The sequence below is a fragment of the Dendrobates tinctorius genome, unplaced genomic scaffold (genome assembly GCF_039654945.1).
Source record: "Dendrobates tinctorius isolate UK_male_01 unplaced genomic scaffold, ASM3965494v1 ptg000256l, whole genome shotgun sequence".
Taxonomy (NCBI): Eukaryota; Metazoa; Chordata; class Amphibia; order Anura; family Dendrobatidae; genus Dendrobates; species Dendrobates tinctorius.
Window position 1 is genome coordinate 315,948 of NW_027361923.1, and position 17,681 is coordinate 333,628.

Here is a 17,681-nt window from a genome sequence, read left to right on the forward strand (position 1 = left end):
AACAAAATCCCATTACTTACTCTTGCCATTCCTGCACCACTCTTCTATTACTCCTTACCAGCTTTGTCAGCATGGAAGAAGTAATGATGTCATGTGAACTCCACGTGACCGATGGAGTCAGTCACTGGGTTCAATCGATCTCAGACCGCCTTCTTCGACAAAACTATTCAACCCATTGATTGGCTGCGTTAGTCATGTGCTTTGGACATGACGTCATTGGCGGGGAGCAGCTAAGTAGCAGCGCTGGAGCAGAAGTGGGTAAGTAATGATGATTTTATTAACTGCATTCTTTGCACCCAGAATGTCCCTATAAATTGGTCTCTTAAAATGTCATATAATCCACTATCAGGTCACATGATATTTAATAATTCTGGCTGATCTTATTATATTACGATTCTGTCCAAAAATTATACTCCCCTTCCAATGCCACCCCCTCAGGGAACAGTCAGAATGCTGCATAAACCGGAAGGAGATCGGTACGCAGCGCATGGACTGGCCGGCGGCTCTCGCCACCGGAGCGTGACGGCTGCATAGAAATACATGAAGCTGTATCCCATTGGTCGGGAGAGCCGATGGTCAGTCCATGCACTGCGTTTCCAATTCATACAGCCGTTTTTACTGTACCATTACTGGAATAAGTTTGCCACTTTTTAGAAAAACTTACAGTCCATAAATCTGGATAAAACCAAATTGGCAAAGTTCACCATTACTTCTAAAAATTTGCAAGCGCAGCATAAAACTGCATAAAGAGCCATATTTTTTAACAGAAATAACGTGTCCTGAAATTTGCCGCTTTTTTGGAGCTAAAAAAAACTGTCACAGAAACCTTGAAACATGCCCTCCTCCATTACCTCTGATGTTTTACAGGAGAGGGATTGGTCTAACGTGAATGTTTTTAGCCCAGGATTGCCCTCTAGAGGCAGATGTAGGAAGTAAACATTTGCATGTGATCTTATTTTATTTTAGTCTTACTTTATGTACTAGTTCATTTTTATTTGTTTTATTTAAGAAAAGCTCAAGCAAAAATTAAACCTTTTCCTTTACTTGCTATTATTTAACCACCTGCCACCTACACAACTCATATTCATAGGCAAAAAAATCAATTGGGCGAGTTTTTGCTGTGAGAGCTCTTTCTATGGCCATTTTCCTTTTTTTCTGCCTATTTATTGCTTTCTAATCTGCTGTTTTATCTAATCTTTACAGAACTGATTTTGCAGTATAAAACTTAATGACTTCCATAGTTTCCTTTACAGTTAGCCATAAATAAGCAGATGGGCCTTCGACACTGACAGGTGGGGAACAGATATGACCGCAGTGCCATTGCACATCCCTTCACAGACAGTTGGTGAACACTCGCACATGGTTTTCAGTTTTGCAATCGGTTACACAGGCATCAAAGCTTGTAAGTCCCCATATGAGTAATATGTCCCGCAGTGCACTCATAAAAATGGCAATACCGAAACAGAAATGTGCCAGGAGCAAAATAATAAAATGTAAAAAATTATTTTATTGAATGCAAAACACACATAAAAAACATATCGAGATTCCAAAGATTACAGACACACAAGGAAAAGCCCGGTGGGCGAAAAACCCAACTAAATTGTGGGTACCCTGAAAATTCTAAGTTGCAACATTATTCAGTAACAGAAGAGTATAATATTTTATATAAAGAAAAGTCTCCAATATAGCTAACCCTATAGTCACCATGAGAGTAGACTATAAATCATCAAAGAGTATAGAATACATCCCACCCACAAAAATGCAAATAACAATGTATCACATTACTGAGTACATGAAGTGTAGAGATCATAATGAAAAGGGTATAGATGCCCCAGTACATTGTAAAGTAAATCAGATATGCAGTATAGACATTAATGGGGTGTGCTCACCCACCAGGGACCCGACGCGCGTTTCACAGTTGCTTCGTCAGGGTTGTCTGGTGAGTTATTTGGCCCAACAATTTAAAGCACAGGCAGCCAATCAGAAACAAACATGACACTCAAACACAGGTGCATCAAATAACAACTAGTAAACACAACCAACAGGTATCTCCGAAATTCGGAATTGCAACAATGTGTTACTGGTGATCATGTGGCGCCTACGTTAGAGGACTGTCTGATCACAAGGCAAGCAAGGTCCCTTCCAACTCTAACTCTAATTTTGGGGGAAAAATTAGTTTGAAACTGTCAAATTTGAATTGCAAAATCTTCAGTGATCTCAAGTAAAAGTCTGAGCTGAACGATGTATATTCTTTTATTACTATAAAACATAAAGAAGTACTTGTGTGAGGGCATTGCAAGCCAATATCTGCAATGTATACATTTATGGCACGTCTCTGGTAACGCTGTATATAGTTTTATTATAACATTTGCATGTATGCCTGCATTTGGTATCACACGTTAGAGCATTGTTCATCTTCACTTGCAGTTCTGCTTTTGATAATTAGGGATCTTGTGGATGACACGGTTTCTCCTAGGGTTATATTCAATCTGGTTGGCTCCATTGGAGAAATACAAGTAATCTGATGCACAAAAACAGAGAGAGAAAATCAATTCCCATCATTCATATGTGCAATAGACTCCATAGTTAATATAAAATTTGCCCTAGAACAGTTCCCCCAGGACCAGAGCATGTAATGTCCGGCCGATGTCTTTCCACCTCAACCACTATGATATCATGATGGGAAAATGTTGGGTTTTGGTCTATCATAGCCATGGTATGTTCCGGCTGTCACCAGTTAGTTGCCAGACCTAGGACAACTCTGTCATACAGCTAACTTATGGAATTCCCAAAAATTAGGATCACCTTCTATAAACTCAGAGTGCCCTAATAGGGTATTTATAAGGCTATTTTCACACTCGCATATGGAAAATACTGATTTTACAAATAATTCTCGGCAGAAATGTTAAAGTGGTCACTCCGATATCTTCTGAAGATGTGCTAGATTTACTTGAGAATGGTCGTACAATCCATAGCTTTTCAGTGTCAAACGTATAATTGTGGTTGAATGTCTTAGGCTAATTTCACACTAGCGTATGGAGAAGCTGGTGAGGGCTGCGGACTTCCTCCGTGAAGCTCCGCCCACTGCTGCGCCTCCTCCAGTCAGCTACGCCTCCATTGGCATGCGGCCTGCGTACCCTATCTTTAGCATTAGGTACGCAGGCCGTGCCACTGTATGCGGATGCCTCCGCATGCGTCGTTTTGACGGTGCAGCGACCGCACCAAAATGCAACATGTTGCGTTCGGCACAGGTTGCTGCATCTTCAAAACGACGCCTGCGGAGGCAGCCGCATACATCGGTATGGTCTGCATACCTAATGCTAAAGATAGGGTACGAAGGCCGCATGCCGACGGAGGCGGAGCTGACCGGAGGAGGTGCAGCCGTGGGCGGAGCTTCACAGAGGAAGTCCGCATCCCGCCGCAGCTCCTCCATGCGCTAGTGTGAAATTAGCCTTAGAATTTTAAGATGATTTGGGCAGAGAATCTATACCTATATACTCATTAAATCCCTAACGTGTGATCATGCACTCAAAAGTCGTTTTAGGAGACAAAACTGATCAGTGATCGCTAATAATACAAAAGTTAAGTGCGTAGACTACATCAAAAAAGCTTTCCAGGCTTTAATGATGAGTGAGCACCAATCTCTGGGAAAGGCCATCAATACTCATGATTGATGAGGATCTCACTCCAAGTAGAACGGTCAACAGAACGAACAAGCAGCACACCAAGTTGGACTGAAACAGTGCCATCCAAGTGTATGTGGCTAAACCTGGTACTACAGCTATCAATGGATGTGCTCCATTACTACACACAGCTCCAATCCCCCCCCCCTTTTTTTGTTGATCACTGGGGGTCCCAGGAATGTGAATTTTTACAAAAAAAAACTTTTTGGTCTGTCCTAAAGTTAGGTCATTGATGTTAAAAGCTGGAAAACAAAGACTTACAGTTTTATAGCCTAAATAGTTGCCAAAAGACTGGTAAATTCTATTTAGATAGGGAGACAGACGCCAGTGGAAATAAAAATATTTATTAAAAATAACAAGTTCCTGTAATTTAGGATAATAAAACAATGAGTGCACAGTCAGATTACCTCCTCCTCTGTCTGGCACTTTCATCTATCCAGCATCAGCGCCAGGTAAAATGTGCCAGCAGGGGATTGCAGGAAACAATGCAGCAGGTGTCCACACATTTGGCAGCTACACATGTTCACAATGCCCTCTGGCGAACCCGGGACAAATGTCAGGAGCCCACTGATGCCAGGGCTGGGGGCGCCACTCAAGACTTGTGTGCACTGGAGGTATTAAGCGGACTCAGGAACAGCAGTTAACCCCCTTAAGGCTAAGTTCACACTAGGCGTTTTTTCAGCATTTTTTTTTTCTGCACCAAAACTTGATCTCCTTGCAAGAAAGAATCTGCAGAAAAAAAGCATGTTTTCCTTGCGTTTTCTTGCGGTGTTTTTTTATGCTTTTTTTGTGCATTTTTTGGGGCGGTTTTGGCATGCTACATTTGTCTCCTGTGCCGCCTAAATGACGCTCTCAGTTGCGACAGCAACATTTTTAAGACATTGGAAATTGGGTGGCGATGTTATTATCTCAGCAGCCAAGGGTCTACTGAGGGAATCGGTAGTTTTACAACACGCTGCAATATTATAACACAAGCAATTGCAAGTTTAACATCCTTTAGTAAGGCTAATTAAAATGTTAAAAAAAATAAAATAAAAAAATATACAAAAGTTCTCATGAAAAATTTAGATAGAGACAAAATAAACATATACCCTGCTGTAGGTAAATGACTAAAAGCAACAGTGCTTAGAAATAACATTGGGTACTTACTAAACTTCAATTTTGATTTAAAAAAAAGCGTAAAAGCCATGCCAACAGCGTCAAGGTGAGCCCAAATTCGGGATGGTCCTGATCTCTAGAAATAAAACCTTTCCAGCTATCATAGTGACGTCTGCGTGAATAAGGGCCAAGGAGGACCAGGTCCCAACATGGGTATTGGGAAGCTGTTTAATTGTAATGTCCGGCTACAAGGAAGGGAGGACGCACCATTACCTGCACTAACTGCAGAAACCTAAAACTTAACTGAAAAAATTAAATGGAGTATAAGAGTATAAGATGCGATGCATACAAACTAGGAGTGTGTTCATACTGGCCATCAAACAGACAAAATGTAAGACAGAAACAAAAGAAACATGTACCCTGTCAATCGCCTGTCGCTGTCAGTGGCGGGCAGTCAGAATGTGCAAAATAGGAGTATGCTTTTAATTTTTACAGAATTTGTTGGGTTCATGCAAGAGACAAAAACACCACAAAATACACAATAAATTTGTTAGATATTGGTATGAGCATGAGGTGGTTACATTTATAATTATACATTTCAATGAGAAACTTCTTGCTGTGGACGAAACAGAAAATTGTACCCACCATTATCTTGAACAGCCGCCTCCACTCTTTTCCCAATTCCAGGAAATCCATTTATTATTTTCCTTGGAGATTTGGGGTCCATTTTGAGACTTACATGATCATAGCTGGAAAATAAATATTAACATTATATGTAATAATGTAAGACTTGGGATATCTCGGTACTTTAGGGTTCATTCACATATTCCGTTTTTAATATATGTGAGATATCCGTTTTTTTATTTAACAAACGGGACACGGATACACTACAGTGGGTCACCCATTTCATATGTAATTATTAATTTGCAGATCTATGGATGGCACCAAAAAAATTGGAGACATGCCCATATTCACTTTGCTGTGTAGTACCGGCAGGTGCGCAGGATGCAGTGTCGAGTCACGAGACAACTACGGTGCCTTTTTTAAGAATACGTTTATGGGACTTGAGGGGACTTTCCTCAGTCACGGCCTGATCACCAAAACAGGGGTAACACAGGATGCCCACGCAGGGGCTCTAAACAAGCAAACACAATAACGCAGCACACGACTACTCCCAGCAACGGCCGGTCACTATAGGGCCGCGGTTTGGCCGACTACGGGTCCTTAAGTCTAGAGTCTACTTAGCCGTCCAGATGTCCCTCGCTGGTGGTCTTTCGGCAAAATAGTTGCTGGGCCAAGTTGTTGAGACGGTGATGTAGTCTTCGCGCTCTCCGGCGCACTGAGGACATGGGAGCCCCACAGGCCCCGGCGGAGTCCTTAGATGGATGGGCCGCAGCGCCCGGACCTGTGCAGGTGGCAGCGGTGTATAGTGGCGTTTGACAGGCCACTTGCGCAGCTAACGGCTGCAACGGGGAGTCCGCGATCAAGAGAGGCCCAGCTCCTGCTGCGGACCGGAGAGTGGCAGTCGTGGCCACCGACGGTGCTGGCCGTGGTCACTGGTGAGAGCGGGGCGGCCGCGGGTGGCAGGGAACAGGCTGCGGTCACAGGCTCAGGGAAGGCGGCCGCGGGCGACCGTAGGTAGGCCGCAGCCGCGAGCTGTGCTGGGGCCGCAGTGGCCGCGGTCTGGGCAGGGACAGCAAGTCTCGGACGGCTCTCTGGATACCATCCCCCTGGAGTCTTCAGTCGGCGTCCTCCCAGGCGCTGGTCAGTTGCTCTAGCTGGCAGACGCTCCCACGCTCTCCTGCTCTCCCTGTCCTGGTCTGCTGACTCCTCGTCTGGGGGATTCCCTGCCTTCTTTATACCGGTCCCTCCCCCAGCCCACCTGTCTGTCACAACGGTCCGTCCTCAAATTCTGTCCCCCGGGAAGTTTCCCCCGGAACCCAGATGACGGCTCCTCTGGTTCCGGCCCGGACACTCGACGGGGGCCGTTCCTCCCACACTCCCCCGCCCTGTATGCTCGCCAGTCCACGGGTGAGGGTTTCTGTAGACTCGTGTTGGTTCCTTGGGATGATAGTCCTTGTCGCCATATGAACTGGTCCTGTTCGTAGCGTTCAGGGGGTTTGCCAGCTGTTGACCGCTCCGAGTGTCGAAGCTTGGGTGTAGTGGGGCCTTCTGGGGTGGTGGAGGGTGATCGAATAGTGGATGTAATGTATAATAATTAGATCTGTCTCTTTAAGCAAGCCAGACTTATGGGACTTGGAGGGTGGAGACAAGAGGGATGAGAAGGAAAGTTTCAGTTTCACTTCTGTGTAGCATGGGAATGCAAGTGTTATGCTGTGTGCTGGAGGACGAAGAATAAAACATATCTAAAGTTTAATACATTGAATTCGTCATAACGTGTGGATATTACAACTGGCGACGAGGATGGGATATAATCACCTACTGCTGTGAGTACGGACTCTATTTTACCGCTTCACACGCCAGCACCACTGAGAGACTCTATCATGGCTGACTACTTGCACACATTCCCACAGTTTGATATGACTGATGTCATTAATCTCTCCCATAACTGGAGAAAATGGCTAAACAGATTTGAGAATTTCCTAGAAGCCATGGACATAAAGGAGGAGAAAAGAAAGAGAGCTTTGCTCCTGCATTGTGCAGGCCCAGGAGTCTATGACATATACAGTACGTTACCTGCAGCAGAAACAGACACATACAGCAACTGCGCTAAAGCTCTCACTGGCTATTTCAACCCCAAACAGAATATCAGATATGAAAGATATAAATTCAGGATTGCCAAGCAGCTTCCAGAAGAGTCCATAGACACTTATGTCACACGGCTGAAAGAGTTAGCACATGGATGTGCCTTTACAGATGTAGATGATGAAATCCTAACTCAAATAATTGTCACCTGCTCGTCTAATAACCTAAGGCGTAAGGCTCTGCAGCAGGATATCTCTCTACATGATTTGCTCAAAATGGCCCGTGCTATAGAAATAGCAGATCATCAGGCTACCGTAATGGAGAATGGGGATAAATTACATGTGCGTAATCTCAAACAGAAAAATTTACCAGACAAACAAGCCCAGAAACAGAAGAAATGCTATAGATGTGGACAGGATTTCCCTCACCACCAGAACAAATGTCCAGCTATGGGACAAACCTGCAGTAAATGTGGAAAAGGGAATCATTTTGCAGCTGTTTGCAAATCAGCGCACTACAAGCCTCCGCTGCCTATGACAAAATCTGCAGATGTAAAAGTGATAAATCAGGACACAGAAGAAATGTCTGCGACTGAGAACTACAGTATGTGTTCACTACCTCTGTCACTGGTTCAGTACAGTCTCCCTCTCAATCTTCAACACTGACATTACCTTTACAATAGATACAGGAGCTTCAGTGGATATCATAGATGGCACTACATATGAACAATTGAAAACAAGGCCAGTCTTACAACAAGTGCAGACTAAAATCTTTCCTTATGGATCTAAAACACCTCTAGCTATAATGGGACAATTTGATGCTGAAATTAGATATAAAGAAAACAGGCAGAAAACCACTTTCCACACATTACAAGGATCGGGAGGCTGTCTTCTCAGCTATCACACTGCCTTGGAGCTAGGGCTCATCCAGATTATTCATACCATAACTGACCCTGCGGATATGGAAGTACAAACTATGGTGAACAGCTTTCCCTCCCTATTTAGTGGTTTGGGAAAACTAAAGGACTCTCAAGTACACCTTCATGTGGATGACAATGTTCGTCCAGTAGCCCAGCCTCACAGGCGTATTCCATTTCACCTGAGACAGAAGGTAGAAAAGGAACTCCAATTGCTCATGGATGAGGACGTTATTGTAACTGTTACTGGTCCCACTCCGTGGGTCTCTCCACTTGTGGTAGTTCCAAAACCAAAGACTCCTGACCAAGTGAGACTGTGTGTTGACATGCGCCTGCCCAACACCGCTATCCAGAGGGAAAGACATATCTCACCTACGATTGATGACATTATTCATTTATTAAATGGAGCCACCGTCTTTTCAAAGCTCGACCTCAATAAGGGATATCATCAATTAGAACTGAGTCCAGAGTCCCGATATTTGACTACATTTTCCACCCATGTGGGCCTCAGAAGATACAAAAGATTGACTTTTGGAGTCTGCTCAGCAGCAGAAATTTTTCAGGATGCAATAAGGAGTGTCATTCAACACATCCCAAATGCCTTTAATTACAGTGATGACATATTGGTTTTTGGTAAAACTCAAGCTGAGCATAATCATGCTCTATATGCTATCTTCGAATGCCTGCTTTCTGCTGGACTCACTTAGTGCGAGTTTGACAAGGGTTCATTAGAATTCTATGGTCACATCTTCTCGGCAAAAGGAGTACAACCAGACCCCAAGAAAGTGGAAGCTATCAGAACAGCCTCAATTCCACAGGATGCCAGTGAAGTGCGTTCTTTCCTTGGAATGGCAAGTTACTGTGCTAGATATATTCCGAATTTTTCAACAATCAGCAATCCACTACGGGAACTTACAAAACAAAGTTGTATTTTTCAATGGTCTCAAGGCTGTCAGGCCTCTTTTGAAACAATTAAAAATGAACTCTGCTCGACAACCACTATGGCTTATTTTTATCCAGCTCTTCGAACTGAACTGATTGTGGACGCCAGTCCCGTGGGACTGGGTGCTATTCTAGCGCAATACAAGGATAACAATCAAAATCCTCACATCATTTCTTATGCAAGTAAGAGCTTAACAAACACTGAAAGAAAATATTCTCAACCTGAAAAAGAAAGCTTGGCAGTTGTCTGGGGATGTGAACACTTTCACTTATTTCTCTCTGGAGCTCCCTTCACCATTGTCACAGATCATCAAGCACTTCTTACAATTTTTGGAAATCCCAGAGCTAAAATGCCTGCACGAATTGAACGATGGGGCCTACGTCTACAGGACTACAACTATAAAATTGTTCACAAACCTGGAAAATACAGCAATCCGGCTGATTATCTTTCAAGACATCCTACTAATGATGACATACCTGTGCATTCCTCCATTGAAGAATACCTACGTTTTGTTACAGATCATGCCGTGCCAAAAGCACTTTCTCTTGATCAATTTATAAATGAAACAACAAAAGACAAGACACTCTGTGCCCTAATACAAATCATCCAAAATCGAAGGTGGCATGAAATTCAAAAAGAAAAATTTCCTGATTCTGAGATTGATCTGAAAGAGTTAAAACTATTCTCAAACGTACGTGAGGAATTATCAGTCACTGAAGAACACCTCATTCTTCGAGGTACCAAACTAGTCGTACCTAAGACTTTGCGTAACTTAGTCATACAGATAGCACATGAAGGTCACTTAGGAATTGTTGGCACAAAGAAGTTACTCAGAGAAAAAGTGTGGTTCCCAAATATGGATCACTTGGTGGAAGAAAAGATTAGACGCTGTTCTACTTGTCAATTAATCACTCCATCATCAAACTTAGAGCCATTACAAATGTCTCCGTTACCCACTGCTGTCTGGGAGGAAGTGGCAGTCGATATATATGGACCATTGCCAAATGGCCAATACATTCTCGTAACAATTGATGAATATTCTCGATACCCTGTTATTTCATTTATCTCTTCAACATCTGCTAATAATGTCATACCAGAGCTGGACGACATTTTCTCGGCATATGGTATTCCAAAAGTGGTCAAAACAGACAATGGACCTCCATTCAATGGACATGTGTTTACACAATTTTCTGAATACTTGGGATTCAATCACAGGAAAATCACACCTTGCTGGCCGCAAGCCAATGGAATTGTGGAACGTTTTATGCGCACTCTGGGGAAACGTATCAAGGCAGCGAGTCTGGAGCACATCCCACTGAAACAGTCATTATACAAATTCATGCGTAATTGCCGCAATACGCCACACTCCACTACTAATGCTGCTCCAGCTCATTTAATGTTCAGCAGAACCCTGCGTATACGTCTCCCTGATGTGACCAGCCATCCCCGACCGAGTGACTCAGTGAGATCCACAGATTTCTCCAACAAACAAGCCATGAAACGTTATGCAGACAGAATCATAGAATCATAGAATCATAGAATCGTAGAGTTGGAAGGGACCTCCTGGGCCATCTGGTCCAACCCCCTGCTCAAAGCAGGATTCGCTAAATCATCCCAGTCAGATGTCTGTCCAGCCTCTGTTTGAAGACTTCCATTGAAGGAGAACTCACCACTTCTCGTGGCAGCCTGTTCCACTCATTGATCACTCTAACTGTCAAAAAGTTTTTTCTAATATCTAATCTGTGTCTCTTCCCATTCAGTTTCATCCCATTGCTTCTAGTCTTTCCTTGTGCAAATGAGAATAAAGTTGATCCTTCTACAATGTGACAGCCCTTTAGATATTTGTAGACAGCTATTAAGTCTCCTCTCAGTCTTCTCTTTTGCAAACTAAACATTCCCAAATCCTGCAACCTTTCCTCATAAGACAGGGTTTGCAGACCGGTCACCATTCTGGTCGCTCTTTTCTGAACTTGCTCCAGTTTGTTGATGTCTTTTTTAAAATGTGGTGCCCAAAACTGGACACAATATTCCAGATGAGGTCTGACCAAAGAGGAGTAGAGGGAAATAATGACTTCACGTGATCTAGACTGTATGCTTCTGTTAATACATCCTAGAATTGCATTTGCCTTTTTTGCTGCTGCATCACACTGTTGACTCATATTCAGTCTGTGATCTATTAGTATACCCAAGTCTTTTTCACATGTGCTGTCACTTAGCCCTATTCCTCCCATTCTATATATGCTTTTTTCATTTTTATTGCCCAGATGTAGTACTTTGCATTTCTCCCTGTTAAAAACCATTCTGTTAGTTGCTGCCCACTTCTCCAGTTTATTTAAATCTTTTTGAATCCTCTCTCTCTCTTCTCTAGTATTAGCTATCCCTCCTAGCTTTGTGTCATCAGCAAATTTAATCAGTTTACCCTCAATTCCTTCATCTAAATCGTTGATAAAGATGTTGAACAATACAGGGCCCAGGACAGAGCCCTGTGGTACCCCACTTGAGACATTCTTCCAACTGGATGTGCAGCCATTTACGACCACTCATTGGGTCCGATCACTAAGCCAGTTATGAATCCACCTAACAGTTGCCTTGTCCATTTCATTTTTTCAATAAGGATTGTATGAGAGACTTTGTCAAATGCTTTGCTGAAGTCAAGATATACTATATCTACAGCATTTCCTTGATCCACCCAATCAGTGATACCGTCATAGAAGGAAATTAAGTTAGTCTGACATGACTTATTAGTTAGAAACCCATGCTGACTCTGTTTAATCACTTCATTCTTATCCAGGTATTGACATACATGTTGTTTAATAATTTGTTCAAAGATCTTTCCTGGTATAGAAGTCAGACTCACCGGCCTATAGTTGCCTGGGTCCACCTTCTTCCCCTTTTTGAAGATAGGAACAACATTTGCTCTTCTCCAGTCTTCTGGCACTTCTCCTGTTCTCCAAGAATTTTCAAAGATTATGGAGAGGGGTTCAAAAATTTCTTCTGCTATCTCCTTCAGTACTCTGGGGTGTAATTCATCTGGACCTGGAGACTTGAATTCATTTAGGTTAGCTAAGTGTTTCCTCACTATCTTTCTGTTTATAGATATCCTGGATTCTTCTATTCCCTTAATAGGACAGTGAATAACAGTTGATGTTGCATTTCCTTTCTGAGAGAAAACAGATGCAAAATAGGAATTTAAAAGTTCAGCCTTCTCAACATCCTGTCTTACCATTTCATCATTTTCATCCTGTAAAAATCCTATAGCATCTTTGACTTTTCTTTTACTTTTGACATATCCCCAAAATCCTTTATTATTGCTTTTGACATCTCTTGCAAGCCTCAGTTCATTTTCAGCTTTAGCTAATCTGATTTGTGCCCTGCAGGTTCTGCAGACAGCATTATATTCTTCTTTAGATATGCCTCCCTCTTTCCATTTTATAAACATTTTTTTCTTCCTTTTTAGCATGTGCTTAAGTTCTGTGTTCATCCATCCTGGTTTCCTTAAATGCTTCCTATTCTTCCCTCTTTTCGGAATTGTTAACAACTGTGCTTTGAGAATTTCATTTTTCAAGATTTCCCATCCTTCCTGGACATTTTTGTCTTTAAGGATATCCAGCCATTGGATCCCTCCAATTCTCTTTCTGAATCCCTTAAAATCTGCCTTTCTGAAATCTAACCTTGACGTCTGAGTCTTCACAGGTCTTCCACCTCTAGTAATCCAAAATTCTAAAATAGCATGGCGAAGAACACAGTCAAGTGCCATCGAAAGAGGGGATGTCGTGGTGGTACGTCAAAGACCAACCAACAAGACCTCACCTGTATATTGTCCTGCAAAATATTATGTTACCAAAAGGAAAGGCAGCATGATCACAGCTGAACGAGATGGACACTCCATAACGCAAAATTCTTCATATTTTAAAGTCATACCGCAGAATGATGACAATGAACTCTCTTTGGTGGAAGATTTAGTATCCGATGGTGGAGAGGACCAACAAGAGGTAGCTGGTCCATCAACAATGAACTCTCTCAATGAGCCCAGACGTTATCCTACACGAGAGAGAAGAGCTCCATCGAGGCTTATTGAAGAAGTGTAACTACAGTTTTGTTTGTTTGTTTTTTTTTGTTGTTTGTTTCTCTGGTTTTAGAATTGAACAAATAAGACAAAACGGACATATGGTTTCTTTGGAAGTTTTCATGTTGTTGCATTTATCAGTAATATAGATTATTTATAAAAAAAAAAAAGGGGGATGATGTAATGTATAATAATTAGATCTGTCTCTTTAAGCAAGCCAGACTTATGGGACTTGGAGCGTGGAGACAAGAGGGATGAGAAGGAAAGTTTCAGTTTCACTTCTGGTAGCATGGGAATGCAAGTGTTATGCTGTGTGCTGGAGGACGAAGAATAAAACATATCTAAAGTTTAATACATTGAATTCATCATAACGTGTGGATATTACAGTGGGTTCTGGTGGGGTGTCCGGGTCGACTGTAGTGCCACTACTGGGACGCCCCGTAGATGTGATGGGGAAGTCCCCTTCATCATCCAGGTCCCAGACCGTGGGCCACGGGTCGGGGACCTGGAGGGTTGGTTCGGGCCGCGGGGGATCAGTAGACGTACAAGGTCGTAGCATGTTACGGTGCACAACCCGAGTGGGAGGTGTGTTATCTCCTTCAGACTGTATCTCGTATACAGGTCCATCAGGGCTTACCCGACGCAACACTCGGTACGGGTTTGCCTCCCACCGTGGCTCCAACTTGTTTTGGGGACGTTGATCAAGCACAAGTACCCGATCCCCAGCCTGAAAATCAATTGGTGGGGGTAGTGCTCCCCCTTGGTGTTCTAATTCCCAGAGTTTCGTATGTAAGATCTGGTGGAGGGTCTGCAGCCGATGCCGATGATTTTGGACCCATGAGGATACCCCGGTCCAGGGTTGTGGCTCTTCCGGGTTTAACTCCACTTCCGTAATTCCTTTGCCTTCTCGCCCGAACTGCAATGAATAGGGGGTGTAACCCGTTACTTGATGCACTCGGTTGTTATACACCCACATCAGCTCGGGGACATATTCTGGCCAGCGGGCCTTGCGGTCGCTCTCCAAGGTGCGCAGCATTTGGATCAACGTACGATTGAATCGCTCACAGGCTCCGTTTCCCTGTGGATGGTATGGTGTAGTCTGTGATTTATCGATTCCATACAGATGGTGAAGCTCCTCCATGACTCTTCCTAGGAAGCACACTCCTTGATCCGAATGTATTCATTGTGGACAGCCGTATACTTGAATAAAGTTCTTACAAATCGCGTAAGCAGCCGACTCCGCTGTTTGGTCTCGAGTGGGGGTGACTACGGCGAACTTGGTGAAACGGTCCACCATTACGAGACAATGTTCATACCCCTGATAGGCAGGACCGATGGTCAGGTAGTCCACTGTCAGACGCTCCAGGGGGGGCTAATGTTACAATAGTCTGCACCGGGGCTCGTTGCGCAGGGGGTTTAGCAAGCTCGCACGGGCGGCAGGTTCGACAAACTTCTTCTACAGTCGTGTGTCAACGTGGGTGGTACACTATCTGCTGTAACCACTGTAATGTCTTTTGAGCACCAAAGTGAGCCCCTTTTTCATGGGCTTCCCGGGCCAGTTGGCTGAGATGGTCTCCGGGCACGATCACCTGCCATATCGTAGCTGACGTGGCTCGTGACACGGCTTTACAATATGAGTCCTTTTTTGATGACCAGTTTTTCCCACTGGTGCAGCATCAGTAACATATCGTGGGTCAATGCCTGCCTCTGTGAGCCCATGGGCAATTTACCGGTGGCCACCCATCGGTGCAGGAGTCCAATTTCGGCATCTTCTTGTTGCTGCTGGATCCAGTGGTCGCGGGGCTGTTCCAGCATCCCCTTTGGGAGTCTCGGACTAGGCACTTCCTGCGTGCTGACTGCAAGCGCGGCAGTGGTGTGGGCGAACGTCGTCTTATATGCTTCTAATTCGTCGTCTCGGTTTTTCCCTGGGGTGGTGTGTCGGATTCTGGAGAGCACATCGGGGTGCACGTTTTCAGCTCCCCATTTGTAGATGATCTTATAACTGAATTTGGCCATCCGTGCTACCCACCGCTGCTCGAGGGCTCCCAGCTTGTCATTCTCCAAATGGGCTAACGGGTTGTTATTGGTCTGCACTACCACTTTGGAGCCCGCCAGGTACTCTGCGAATCGCTCTGTCATTACCCACACTACCGCGAGGAGCTCGAGCTTAAAGGAGCTGTAATTGTCCGGGTTGCGTTCCGAGTTATGCAGCGACCGGCTACCATAGGCGATCACTTTCTCCCGACCATCCTGCACCTGTGACAACACAGCTCCTAGTCCCTGAAGGCTCCTGTCGGTATGTAGGATAAATGGTTGCGAAAAATCTGCATATACCAATACCGGGGCGTCCGAGAGAGCAGCTTTGAGGTCTTGAAACGCATCCTCTTGCAGTTGCTGCCACTGGATCTTTCATCCATTCATCCCGGCGGGAGCCCCCTTCAGCAGGTCTTGCAGGGCTCAGGCTCGGCGTGCAAAAATTCTTCACGAACCGACGGTAGTAGGCCCGCACGTCCTTCACCATATCGGGGGTAGGCCACCCCTGGATGGCAGCGACCTTTTCCAGGAACGGTCATACGCCCTCTGCCGAGACAGTATGCCCCAGGTACTCAATCTGGGTGCGGAAAAGATTGCATTTCTGGGGCTTCACCTTCAACCCGTACTTCTGCAGCCGGCCGAGCACCTGCCCTAACCGCCTCAGGTGGTCCTCAAAGGTGGCGGAATAGATGATAATGTCATCCAGGTATATCAACGTGGCTTCGAAGTTGAGGTCTCCCAGACACCGCTCCATCAACCGCTGAAAAGTTCCAGGGTCGTTGGCTAGCCCAAATGGCATCCGATTGAACTCGAACAGTCCCATGGGGAGGATGAATGCCGTCTTAGCTCTGTCCTCCTCCGACATCGATACCTGCCAGTACCCACTGGCCAGGTCAAGAGTGGAAAAGTACATTGCGTTCCCCAGGGCGGACAGAGACTCTTCTATACTGGGCAGCGGATACGAATCCTTGATGGTGCAGGCGTTCAACTTCTGGTAATCCACACAGAAACGTAAAGTACCATCTTTCTTCCGTACCAGGACGATAGGGGCCGCCCAGGGCTTTGACTTTCTCGTGTACCCCCTTTCGGAGCATTTGGGCTAGTAGAGTTTTTACTTTCTGATATAGCTGCGGTGGTATTTGCCGATATCGCTCCCGGATGGGGGCTGCCCCCGCCGTGGGGATTCCATGTGTGATGGCCTTGGTGCATCCGAAGTCATCCTCGTGGCTGGCGAAGACACTATAAAATTGTCCAAGAAGTGTTTCCACTTGGAGAAGCTGGGCCAGTGCCAGACCGGAGAGTTCAGCCCGCATTTTCTCCAAGATGACTCGACCCTTTTCCTGGGCCGCAAGGGCGGTTTCTTGTTGGGTTCGCACTGTGATGGCCCAGGGATGCACCCACAACTGTAATGCGGGGTCCGGCAACATCTCCCCCAATGGCCGGACTAGCTTGGCCACTTCGGCCCGGGGCTTCAGGGCGATGTTTTGATCTTCCAGGTTGACACACCGTACCAAGACGGTCCCTCCCCGCACTGTGGCCTGGGAGCGGGCCACCAGGATGCCAGGGTGCAAGCGTTCCGAGTAATAAGGTTCCACCTTCACCTCCACGCCCTCCAGTGGTATCGGGGCGTGGATTGGCAGAGCCACCACCGTCTGCCCTGGAGGGAGCACAAGCGGGTGGCCCGCCGGCGCGATGACCTTGCCTAGCGCCTCACCCTCCTGACACTCCTGTAGCACTAGTGCCTCCCGCATCAACTGCTGGAAGACCTGCCCCTGGGCCGTGCGGGAACCCCACTGACTAAGGGTCTCCTGTGTGGAATCGTTAAGGAGTAGATTGCCGAACTCCCGCAGTATATTCATGCCTAAGATGACTGGGTGGCGGTCGTTAGTCTCTCCTTGGGTCAGGACCACTCCCCGGTGGCCGAGGGATTTTCCACACAATGTCATCTGAAGCCACACCACTCCGACGACAGGTACCGGCAGTTGGTTCGCGGCCACTAATCGTATCATGGGCCCCCACTGGGGCCTTGCCGCTTCTGGGAAATGTTGCCGGAAGTATGTTGTTGGCATGGTCGTCACCTGCGACCCTGTATCTACGAGGCACCGTACCGCACGGCCCTCGACTTCAGCCCACACCATTGGGCACTCAGCAACCAGTTCTTTGAGACTTCCACCACCACTTGTTGTGGCTTCCGGCTCCGAGCGGCATCCCCCATGCCCGGAGCCCTTTAGTTTA

At 45.4% G+C, this 17,681-nt stretch overlaps 1 protein-coding gene across 1 annotated transcript in view; it reads right to left on the bottom strand.

Moving 5' to 3' along the window:
- Nucleotides 1-1,487: 1,487 nt before the first annotated feature.
- LOC141069055 (collagenase 3-like) overlaps nt 1,488-17,681 on the bottom strand; it is a 72,641-nt gene continuing 56,447 nt past the window's right edge. The window contains exons 9-10 of the mRNA XM_073558354.1: nt 5,427-5,530; nt 1,488-2,521 (exon numbers count right to left, since the gene is read on the bottom strand). Coding sequence (XP_073414455.1) covers nt 2,418-2,521; nt 5,427-5,530 — 208 coding nt within the window. The 3' untranslated portion in view covers nt 1,488-2,417. The remainder of the gene's footprint in view (nt 2,522-5,426; nt 5,531-17,681) is intronic.